Raw genomic sequence first — 12,028 nt, 5'->3', positions numbered from 1 at the left:
TTAAAACAAACCCGTGAGGTAGGTTTGGCTGGGATTGTGTGATAGGCCCAAGTTCACCAATTGACCATCTGTGGCAGAATGGGGATTCAAACCCGGATCACCCGGATCCTAGTCCAAAATTCTCACCACCACACCACGCTGGTGTACAAAAAAATAGTTTCACAGTCCTGAATTTTGAAATCAAAACAATTCGAGGTGGGTGCCCATGTTTTGATTTTCTTACTAAGTACTTTCGTCTAGCAATTAGGTTTCATACTCTGCACTTCGAATTTCTCCTGCCTAAAAAGGTCTTAGATTTTAATGTCTCAGATTTGGCACTGACCATACACATCGCAGCTGTAAGAAACATGTATCCATTTCCACATATAAGCTCATGTAAAATAGGATTGCCCTGTCTCTAGTAACATTTGGGATAGAAGTGGGGAGCTGGGTGTAGAAGACAACAGTTAAAAGGTAAAGGAATGAGAGAATATGATCTCAAAAGGTTATCTAAAAGAAAAACTGTGTAGCATGTCGAAAAAGAACCTGCCACCCCTTATGTCAGTGGAAGCGTGCAAAAAAAAAAAAGTTTCCTATTGACCTAGGGTTGCCAGCCTCCAGGTGGGGCCTGGGGATCTCCCGCTATTACAACTGATCTCCAAATGACAGAGATCAGTTCCCCTGAAGAAAAAGGCTGCTTTGGGGGCCAGACACTATGGCATTATAACCCTGGTGAGGTCCCTTTCCCCCCCAGACCCTCCCCTCCACAGGCTCCGCCCCTAAAATCTCCAGGAATTTCCCAACCCAGAACTGGCAACCCTGGACCTGACCTGCCAAACTTTGTTCAATGTTAGGAAGTGGTCCAGGGAAAGATAATACGTACCCACAACTTAATGTGAACATAGCAGCACTTTCCCCGCATGTCCTTAGGGAGGGAATGTTCCGTCATGTTTCTCTGTTACAAATTCCACAGGAAAAGGTGTACATTCTCGGTTCTTTTCAATGATTTCATCATCCATCTCTCTGTCACATGCACACACTCCCCTCTGCTAATCCCACTGGTGAAAGAGGAGACAAGCTCGTTCTATTTTTAGCAAGCTGCACCGGCCATCGGATTTGCGGCTAGCTGAATTCTGCCCTGAGGGAGGGAAATGGTTCCCAAACATTACGGAAAACCCGACTTGGACCATGTCCCCGATCATCCACTCCACTCTGATTTGGTTACAAGATTAAAGAAAGCCCTGGACGTTGGGGATAAAGAGACCGTGGCAGAGATTCTCTGCACTGAAGTCAAGCATGTGGATGCCACCATAGAACTATCCAACGACGACTGGATGAAGTCCCCCACAGCTCAGCTGCACCCTCTGGTGTTAGTAGGTAACTGGGTTATTTAAGCAGTTACGAACCGGTTCATCTTGAGAGTTGTGCTGTCGCTTTTATGGGCTTGCTGAGTGAAATGGGCTGCAATCTTACGAGCACTTCCCGGGGAGTAAGCCCCATTCAACACAATGTGGTTTACCTCTGAGTAGACCTGCGTAGGCTCACTCCCACTCGTCCTTTGACAAAAGGTGCCAACGCAAGTAAGTAAAACCCTTGAGCCGAAAGAAAGTCATGGAAATGAACAGCGTAAAAGGGCTTCCGGAACATAATTTTTCTCCATTTGCCTACTTCATTCTAAGAAAGAATATTTGGATTTGGGGGAAGTAGGATATTAGTATGGGGGTATATAAGCTGCAGTGGCTCAGAGGGTAAGACCCTGAGCTGCAGACCGGAAGGTCGGTAGCTCGGCAGTTCGAGACCCGAGTGTCATGTGACGGAGTGAGCTCCCGTCTCTGGCCCCAGCTCCTGCCAACCTAGCAGTTCGAACGCAAGAAATTGCAAGTAGATAAACAGGTACCACTCCGGTGGGAAGGTAAAAGTGTCCCGTGCCCCTCGGCGTTTAGTCATGTCACACGACCATGCAAATGTCTTCGGACAGCACTGGCTCCTTGGCTTGGAAACGGAGATGAGCACCACCCCCTAGAGTTGGATTCGACTGGCTTTCGGGCAAGGGAAACCTTTACCTTCACTATATGTCTAAAGGCAGGGGGTGGAGCAGAGATGGAATGGGAAGAAAACAACAGCCCTGGAAAACAATCCATCCAGTTCCCACACACACACACACACACACACAAAGGAGGGAGGGAGGGAGAAGAAGGCAGCCTGTCCCACAGCTCTGTGGAGCCCTGCACCTGGCTCACCTGTGCTGGGAGCAGACCTGTGTCAGCCAGGCGCTGCTTAGCCTTGGCTGTGGGAGACACAGACCTTTCCCGCAGTAGTGGAATTCCCCGCATTGACATTTTTAAAACCACGTGTTCTGTGAAATTTTCCACAGTAGATTTTTCCTCACCAGGCACTGACCAAAAGTTTTCTCCTTCTTATCCCACATTTTCGGAACTCGCTAAAACTCATGATTCCAAAAATGCGGGGTAAGGAGGAGAAAACTTCACGTTTGCGCCTGGTGAGGAAAAATCTACTGCAGAAAATGTCACATAACGCACAGTTTTTAAAACGTCAATATATGGGGAATGTCACTACTGCAGAAATGGTCCAATGCTAGCCAGGCGCCACCTTCTCTAGGGCGGGAGCCACCTTCCCCAGGCCAGCTCGACTCTTCTACCCTGGACTGGCGTGGCCCAAGTGCAGGATGCAGGCCCCAAATTCACCTGGGAATTTTTCAATATCTGTAATGGCCACTCTGGCCTGGGAGATGGTCACAGCCAGTCACCACCCCTCAGCCCAGGGTAACACTTGTCTCCAGCGTCAGACCTGCTTTCCTTTCTCCATGATGCAGGGATGAGGATGTCTTGGGGGGGGTGGTCACCTGAGAGCCAGTTTGGTGCAGCGGTTAGGAGCCCAGACTCTAATCTGGGAGAATCGGGTTTGATTCCCCATTCCTCCACAGGCAGCTGCTGGTGTGACCTTGGGTCAGTCACAAGTTCTCTCAGAGCTGTTCCCTCAAGGGCAGTCCTCAAAAGAGCTCTCTCAGCCCCACCTACCTCACAGGGTGTCTGTGGTGGGGAGGGGAAGGGAAAGGAGATTGTAAGCCGCTCTGAGACTCCTTCGGGTAGTGAAGGGTGGGGTATAAATCCAATTTCTTCTCTTCTTCTGAAGTGATGAGTTAAAAAATTCAGCCCTGTGTAATAGAGTAATCACGAAGAGGAAGGGGGTCTTTGACTTTACTGTATAGATTCTTTGGATGCTTCCGAATTCCGCTTCAAGAAGCAACAACAGTAGTTAGTAAGGGAACTGGGTGGGGGGAAAGTTATTTTTTGATGAAGTCACAAACTCTCATGCTGGGGTGGGGGCGCTGCCGTTGCCGTTCAGATTTAACTGCTGGAGTGCTTTGCCATCCACGTCGATGAGGGTTGCAACTACAGGCTGGGAAATTCCTGGAAGTTTGGGGGTGGAGTCTGGAGAGGGTGGGGTTTGGAGAGGGGAGGTGCCTCGGCGGGATGTAATCAGAGGTCGATTCGGGGGAGATCGCGGGGGATCGCAGTTCCCCCGGGTGAGGGGCGGGGCACACGACGAAGCCCTGCCCCCTTCTTCCGGCCGCCCCCTGCTTCCAGCATCATTCTGTTGCAGAAGGAGGAAGAAGCAGGAGGGTAAGCTGGCGTCCTCCCCCTCTGCCTGGCCGAGGCCACTCCACGTGGCCTCCGCAAGGACTCCCAGCCCCATCCAGGAGCTTCCCCGAGGTAGCTGTGTTAGTCTGTTGCTGCAAAATAGTCCAAGAGTTCAAATAGCACCTTTAAGACTAACAAATAGCACCTTTAAGACTAACCTTTAAGACTAAGACTAACTGAGTGGTGGGTGTGGCCTTATGACACACTTCCGGTGATGGCAGGGGGTGTGGCCTTATGACACACTTACGGTGATGTCAGGGGGTGTGGCATATGCTAATGAGTTATGCTAATTAGTTCCCCTAGCTCTTTTTCTACTAAACGACCCCTGGATGTAATGCCACAGAGTCCATCCTCCAAAACAGCCATTTTTCTCCGGGGGAACTGATCTCTGTTGTCTGGAGACAAGTTGTGATTCTGGGAGATCTCTGGCAACTCTAGCGCCGATCCTGTTTGTCCATCTGGTGTAGCAGCAGTCAGCCCGGGGCACCGGAACGATCGCCCTGGGGTTGTGGGATTCATAGGGGCTTGCCTTTCATGTTGGTCAGCCAAGGCCTGGACACCTTGAGACTTCCTGTGTTACTTTTTGTCTCCTTGTGCGGCTGAAATCAAGAGTCACTCCTGCCTAGAGCACCGCCAGGCCCTCACTGCAGCACCTCAGGCTTGGGGCCGAAGCACGCCAAGGACCAGCTGAAGGGGATATTCCAGTGCTCCAAAGAAGGAGACTGGAGCTCACCATAAATGCTTGGCTAGGACAGGAGTCCCCAGCATCGCGCTCATGGGCACCGTGGCACCGGCCGACATGTTTCCTGGCTCCTGGCAAGTGTCTTTAGAATGTGGGTGGGACCGCTGAAGATTTGGTTGGCTGTGCAGATTTTTAAAAACAGGGGGAAACCTGGGAGTGCCATAAGGTAGCTCTAAGAATCTCCAGAAGCTCTGTGGTTTTCCTAGAGCGACCTTAAATCTCTATAGTATTCCTAGAGCTACCCTATTGTTTTCCCCAGAAGTGACACAGGGTACAGCCAACATCACACACACACAATATCTTCTCTCCAACCCTCCTGCTGGTTAGCAGGTACGTGAGGATAGGGCTATCATAAAGTGTTTGGAACTGGTAAAGCCTTTTGAACCCACTTCAATTGCTCTGAAAACTAAAGGCCGATACTCCAGCAACTGTATTTTCCAACCACTTCCACCACAATTAGACCCAAATCACATGTGCATTAGACAGTGCACGGGGGCTGACTTACAACTGTAAATCCATCTTCCTGCATAAGTCCAGATTTGTTTTCACACACACACACACACACACACACACACCATAACAAGAGAGGGGCTAAAAAAAATATATCTTTAAGTGGCAAATGTGAATTCCATTTTAAGATGAAGATAGGCAGGGGTCATTTCCTGCAGGGGCGCACAGGAGTGGCGCTCCGGCAGTAAAGAGCCCAGGGGGTGGGCACATGCAACAAGCCACACCCTCTGCTCCCAGCAGCCCTCAGTCAGAGCAAAAAGCAGCCAGGTAAGTTGCAGAGCCCCCCCCCAGCCCCCCGGTCCAAAACAGTCCAGTGGCACCTTGAAGACCAAGTTTTATTCAGGTACAAGCTCTCCCTCCTCTGCGAGGACAGATCTGATCCCCCACACAATAGCTAGCAATCCAAAACAGTCCAGTGGAGCCTGAGCAGTGGGTGTTGCCCTCTGACACACTTCTGGTGATGTCAGGGGGTGTGGCATATGCAAATAAGGTATGCTAATGAGTTATGCTAATGAGCTCCTGCACCTCTCTTTCTATGAAATGACCCCTGAAGATAGGTATAACCGCCTGTATCCAACCATCTATGCACAGAAGGCACACCCCCACATTCCTCAGCTTTCATACAGCCTCTTCGGGAACCACTGAGAGAAAAAAGCCAGGTGGGCCAGGGGGGCTGGAGAGAGAAAGAACAAAATCACCCCATTCTCAGCAGAGCTGGGCTTGTGGAAGAGACTGAAGGAATGATTCTAACCCTGTACTTCCTCACTCCAGGGCCCCCCCCAACCGCTGTGCAGCTGAGGTTCCCCTACCCTGGAAATTATGTTTTTGGGGGTCAGAAGTAGGGTTGCCAACTCCAGGTTGGGAGATTCTTTGCGTTTTGGGGGGTGGAGCCTGGGAATATTGGGGTTTGTGGATGGGTGAGACCTCAATATGGTATAATGCCACCCTTCGAAGCAGCCGTTTTCTCCACGGGGACTGATCTCTGTAGTCTGGAGATGAGCTGCAATTCCAGGCTCCACCTGGAGATTGCAAACCAAGGGAGAGAGATAGGGTTGCCAAGTCCTTTGTACTCACCGGTGGGGGACCGCCTCTTGGCTCCGGGAGTTGCTGCGGGATGTGTGCGCACGCACCTGCACATCACAGGAAGTGACGCACGACGTAGAGCACATTGGGGGCATGGCCCCGATTGGCCGAGGGAAAACCATAGAGTTTTCCCTCTGCCGATCGGGGCCACGCCCCCAACGAGCTCTATGTGGTTGCGTCACCTCCAGTGACGCAGCCACGCTGCGCTTCAGGGGTCGGGGTTTCCCCCGGGGCCCGATTCTGCGGCGGCGGAAATCGAGCTTCCAAAGCGGGGGTTACCCGCCACCCGCCCTCACTTGGCAGCCCTAGAGAGAGATCACGGGACGAAAGTTGAAAGGGAGCAAAACAACCGTGATATATTGTGCCCAAAAATTCTCCATAGACTTATAAGTTCTTTTCCAATATCCAATTCACTTGGAGCAATTCAAGAGCGTCAACACCACAGCGGACCGTGCATATCGCGTCTTGTTTCGTATACGAACATTATCAGAGTGGGTAGCGTTGAAATTCCTACGTAATTTTAATCCATTTGGCAAACACTATAGTCCTTTCTCATAGTAATATTCATAAGATCAATAGTCCTTTCCCATATTAACATTCATCAGATCCTCTGGTGTAATGCCTACAGGATTTGTTGAATGTTACTATGAGAAAGGACTGTAGTGTTTGCCGAATGGATTAAAATTATGTAGGAATTTCAACGCTACCCACTCTGACAATGTTCGTATACAAAACGAGACGCGATATGCATCCACCTGGAGGTTGGCAACCCACACCAGAAGCGACTGTAGGCACAGATGAATACAGGAAAGCTCTATATTCTGTGCAGGGGGTGGGAGACAGGCCCACACTTTAAGAGCAGCAGAAGAGGTTTCTGTTTTCAGTTTCCAGACCACGTTTTCAGGAGAGCAAATGGTGTTCAAGTAATTCCCAGCGTGTTTAGATAGTTACATCTGGCTTCACCTTTAAAATGTTGCACCTGCCTTCAACTGGCTCACCCACCCAGAGTCTGCACCTGTCCCCCCCTACAGGTAATTAGCACACTGCAATGCTGGAAGGGGTTAGGGAGCATGGAGAGTTAACCCACCGCCCTCTCCACCAGTGCGATAGGACTTCAGGAGAAGAGAGGGTGAAAGCGATTCTCTGGACCTCTGAGCGGGCCAAGCAGGCAAGAAAAGGTGACCTTCGCCTGCCCCCCTCCCTCCCAGAGCGCCTTTATGCTCAATAGCAGTGAGAAATTATGCAGACCAGGCATACTAATTGAGTTGCTTATTTGCATAATTAGTACACGTAATTTTATCAAGCAAATTACATCCCCCGAATTGATTGGGGGCAGCGGGAGGGGGGAGAGAGCGGACCGGCTGAAGCACACGCGGCTTTCGTCTCCCCAAAGCTGATCCTGGCCGTTGTTGGGGTTTTTTTTAATGTGCTCTTTAGTTCCCTGTTTACACCAGTTCCAGCCCAGCAGCCCCTGTTTCGTATCCTCCCTGTGTCAGGGGAAACCGCTTCACACGCACCTCAGTGACAAAGAGAGGGAAGCGCGCATCCTTCAAAGAACGAGCATTACAAGCAGTATTTAAGATGTTCACAAAATGGCAGGGAGAGGGAGAAAGTCTGCCCGTTGGGCCAACCTTTGTCTTTGAGGTGGACCAGATTAACATTCATGTGCTTGGGCCGAGCAGTAACAAAGTCATCATCCTTCACAGGAATCTTTAAAAAAAAAAAAAAAAAGGTGTGTTCCGAAGTCTAACATGGCGGAGGACAGGGGGAGTTCCGTCACTCATTCTGAGGGATCTCACGTGGCACGAGCCAGTACGTGCCCCCCACTCTTGTCCAGCCACATTCCACTTGGCACTGGCCAGAAGAACAGATTCACCAAGCTGGAGAAAGAGCCACATCTTCCCACAGACAAAAGTATTCTAGTCTGAGGACCAAACGATACATTACAACGTACACAAGACTGCCAGGGTGGACTTGCAGCTGTGAATTCCGGGTGGGAGGGAACCAGGCCCATCGCCAAGATTTTGTGGCTTGTGGGGCAAACATTTTTCTGGTGGGGCTGCCATTATTTCACCTAATGAAGGGGGGTTGTGTGTGCGCCTCTCCATCCCCTCCTGCACGTTTTAAATGGCCCTACAGCTGACCAACAGGTAGCATGTGGCCTGTCGATCAGCTGGAAGGACCTTTAAATCTTGCAGGAGGGGAGGGAGAGGGCTCGCACCATCACCTGCTTCTTCTCAAAAGCATTTAAAAGAGCCCTTTTGAGAAGAAGCAGAGGGCCTTCAAGAAGCGTGGGGCCCTTTAAGGAAGGGAGCTGGCCCTTTAAGGAAGGGGCAGAAGCAGAGGGCCTTCAAGAAGCGTGGGGCCCTTTAAGGAAGGGAGCTGGTCCTTTAAGGAAGGGGCGGAGCATAGCATAGCTATGGGCCAGGAGGGAACGCCCATTTTAAATCAGCACAGGAGCCCAATTAGGCTTGAGACCATGGCATGAGGGGAGGGGCTCCTGCCTTCCCACCTGGCACATTTTCTAGATCCAAAATGGTGCAGCAGGGGGGCATTATTTGCCCTCTCAAGGGGCTCCATGTGCACCAAATGCTTATATGTGCAGCTCCCCTAAGGGGGAAAATTACCCCCCTGTGTGTGATCCCATGTTTTTCCTAACTGCCTAATTCTGCTGAGTGTGATCCAAAAAAAAACCCCCTCCCAATGCCCTGCAGGGTCCATGGTGGCAGTATGCCCCTCTGCTCTAGGTTTGCCAGCCTCCAGGTGGACACTGGAGATTACCAGAATTACAGCTGCTCTTTAGACTGTAGAGATCAGTTGCCCTGGAGGAAATGGCGGCTTCAGAGGGTGGACTCTGTGGTGTCACATCTCCCCTCTCCGAACTCCACCAGCCCCAGGCTCCACCCTAGAGTTGCCAGGTCCCCCTTAGCAACCAGTGTGGGGGGGTAAGGTGGGACTTGCCAGTGGTGGGAGAACCCCAGGCCAGCGATGTGATGACATCACTGGTGATGCAGTGATGTCACTTCCAGCACATGCTGGAAGTGATATGAGCACAATGCCAGGGATGCTTTGGTATTTGAGCAAACTCTATGGTTTTACCATGGGGGGGGGGATGAAATTATCGTATGACACTGTGGGTGCATTCAGACGTTTGGTTCGCTTTCGGCACGCTTCAGTAACAGATTTTATATCCATGTTCACACACCCAACATCTGCGCACCATCCCCAGCCGTCGCTTTCCGTCTCAAACCCACTTTAAAACGGAGTATTTTGTTACCAGGTCCCCAAGTGGTGTTTTCCTGATTCTCCGGTTCTAGCAGCACTTTTCTGATGTCTGATCGCTCCTGCAATGTCGAGCCACTTCCGGTTTAAACCCCCTCCCCGCTCAAAAATTGCCCAAGGCTTCCGCTTTTCGCCCGTTATTTTTTTAATGTGTTGCTGGTGTGTGCATACACAGAGCTCCGCCACCACGTTTAGAAAACCAACATTTAAATGGTCACTTGTTTTAGCGTTTAGATGAGTTCTGGATCTCACAGAGGCCATTTTTGGGTCAAACATTTAAACTTTTGTTGGAGGAGTTGGATTGATTCGCCCTGGTGGTTCTGCGCATGCGCCGTGATAGTTTCCCCCCTTCTACGGAGGGGCACCTATGCGCATGCGCAAACCGAGGAAAAACATTTAAAAACCCGCCGACACACGTTCCCGCGTGTCAGTAGTGTAGACTCCGGGGAGCGATGTGACTGTGCGCTGAGATGGGATACGGGACATAAGTGTGATCGCAATTATCCAGATCAAATATAATTCGGTTAGAACTGGAGCAGTTTAACCCGCTCTCAGCACGCCGTCTGACTGCACCCACAGTGTAGAATAGCCAGGAGATCCCTAAGGATTGTCTGGCAGCCTTGTAGCTCTTTTTTGGCACCACTAGGTGGCGAGCTATGCTTATTTTTAGACTGAGAGAAAGCTGTGACTTGCCCAAGGTCACCCAGCTGGCTACAAGTGGAGGAGTGGGGAATCAAACCCGGTTCTCCAGATTAGAGTCTGCCACTCTTAACCACTACACCACGTTGGCTCTGTTTTACCATGGCATGGGACCATAGAGTTTTGCTCAAATACCAGAGCATCTGCAGCATCACCAGCTACGTACTGATGTCACATCCAGCTGCACGGGGGGGATACTGCTGTCATCCCCCTCAATTTTCTACACCATTTCCCCCACTGCCAGCCAGCGGATCGGTGGCGGGAAAGTGATGGCTGGGGGCAAGGGATCCCCCACCCGTGGAGGGGCTAACTGCCCCACTGCACCCCCAGACCTCCAGGAATTTTCCAGTCTGAAGTTAGCAACCCTACTCTGCTCCCACGAATTCACCAAGGAATTCTGCCACTTTCTGGAACTGGGCCAAGAGTTTCCACCACTCAGAAGCCAAGAGGACTCTGCGGCCCTGCATGGGGCAAGTATGCTTCATTTGTTGTTGTTCAGTCGCACAGTCGAGTCCGACTCTTCGCGACCCCATGGACCAGATCCCGACAGGCCCTCCTGTCTTCCGCCGTCCTCTGAAGTTGGCTCAATTTCATGTTCGTTGCTTCGATGACACTGTCCAACCATCTCATCCTTTGCCGTCCCCGTCTTCTTTGACCTTCAATCTTTCCCAGCATCAGGGTCTTCTCCAGTGAGTGCTCCCTTCTCATTTGGTTGCCAAAGTATTTCAGCTTCAGTTTCATTATCTGGCCTTCCAGGGAACAGTCAGGGCTGATTTCTTTTAGGATTGACTGATTTGATCTTCTTGCAGTCCAAGGGACTCTCAAGAGTCTTCTCCAGCACCATAGTTCAAAAGAATCTATTCTTCGGCGCTCGGCCTTCCTTATAGTCCAACTCTCGCAGCCATACATGACTACTGGGAATACCATTGCTTTGACCATGCGGACTTTTGTTGGCAGGGTGAAGTCTCTACTTTTTATCATGCTGTTTAGGTTCGCCATCGCTTTCCTCCCAAGGAGCAGGCGTCTTTTAATTCCATGGCTGTCTCCTCTCACTTCATACTAGACCCAACCCCACGATGAGGCACACTCATTTTCCTTCTACTTGCAGCTGCCTAGTGCTGTCAAGATTTGCTTTGAATGTGAACTGCAGCCCTCCACACTTTCCGAAAGCGGAAGTAGTGGGCATTTTTTTGCCTTTAAAGGTCGTGCAGGAATATCAGCAGGGGCTCATGGGTTTATCTGCGGTGTTTTATTCTTGGCTTGCCTTTCTTGCTCTGTAGGACTCGTCTTTTGGAGATCTGCAATCCTGCGTTGGCCCAGATTGTTTTTTAAAAGCAGTACTCATGATCAAATCTGAGTCAGCAATATGGTACATTGAAACCAGGTCACATGAGAGCTGTTTAAAAGGCAGCAGAAGTGATGGCGATGGCCACCGGAATAACCAGCTTTAAAGGGGGATTAGATAGATTCATGGAGGATAAGTCTATCAATGGCTACTAGCCACGGTGACCGAGGGGAACCTCCACATTTCAGAGGCACTAATCTTCTGAATCCCAGAGCCAGGAGGCACCATCAGGGGAAGGCCTCAGCCTCTATGCCCTGTTGTTGGCCATCCAGAGGAACTGTTTGGCCACCGTGTGAGACAGGGGTGGAATCTGCATTGGTATTTTCCACTGCTTCCGGCTACACTCTCCCTCCATCTCCTAAAAAGATGTCCACATCTCTTTAGGTTTTGCTCTCCTACCGCACTGTTATAATTTCTGCTGTCTGCACTATTTTATTGCCCTATGGTTTTGGCTCCGTTGTAATTGTGGCTTCTCGCTGACGCAACCTGATGTGGTTAAAAGTACTCTAAGCCCCCCCCCCCAGCGCTAATCGGAGGCTTATCTGCTGTTTACCCTCTGACAGCACACAGAGGAATGTAAGAAACTTTTCCCTTGTTTGACAAGCTAAGAGTGAATGATTTTATCTTGTATTGTGATTTTTATATTGCCTGAAAAGTTAGAGAAAAGATCCCTTCTACATAGATACATACATTCGGCAAAGTAAACACCCAGGGCGATTTCGCACT

At 50.4% G+C, this 12,028-nt stretch overlaps 1 protein-coding gene across 2 annotated transcripts in view; it reads left to right on the top strand.

The window, feature by feature from the left end:
* Window positions 1–1,115: 1,115 nt before the first annotated feature.
* ASB18 (ankyrin repeat and SOCS box containing 18) overlaps window positions 1,116–12,028 on the top strand; it is a 61,116-nt gene continuing 50,203 nt past the window's right edge. For both annotated transcript variants that reach the window (XM_015426387.1, XM_015426388.1), the window contains exon 1: window positions 1,116–1,356. In XM_015426387.1, coding sequence (XP_015281873.1) covers window positions 1,131–1,356 — 226 coding nt within the window. In that variant the 5' untranslated portion in view covers window positions 1,116–1,130. The remainder of the gene's footprint in view (window positions 1,357–12,028) is intronic.

This window comes from Gekko japonicus, unplaced genomic scaffold (assembly GCF_001447785.1).
Source record: "Gekko japonicus isolate JY-2015 unplaced genomic scaffold, Gekko_japonicus_V1.1 scaffold769, whole genome shotgun sequence".
Classification (NCBI taxonomy): Eukaryota; Metazoa; Chordata; class Lepidosauria; order Squamata; family Gekkonidae; genus Gekko; species Gekko japonicus.
The sequence above is the reverse complement of the archived record's forward strand: the minus strand, read 5'-3'. Positions and strand labels throughout refer to the sequence as shown.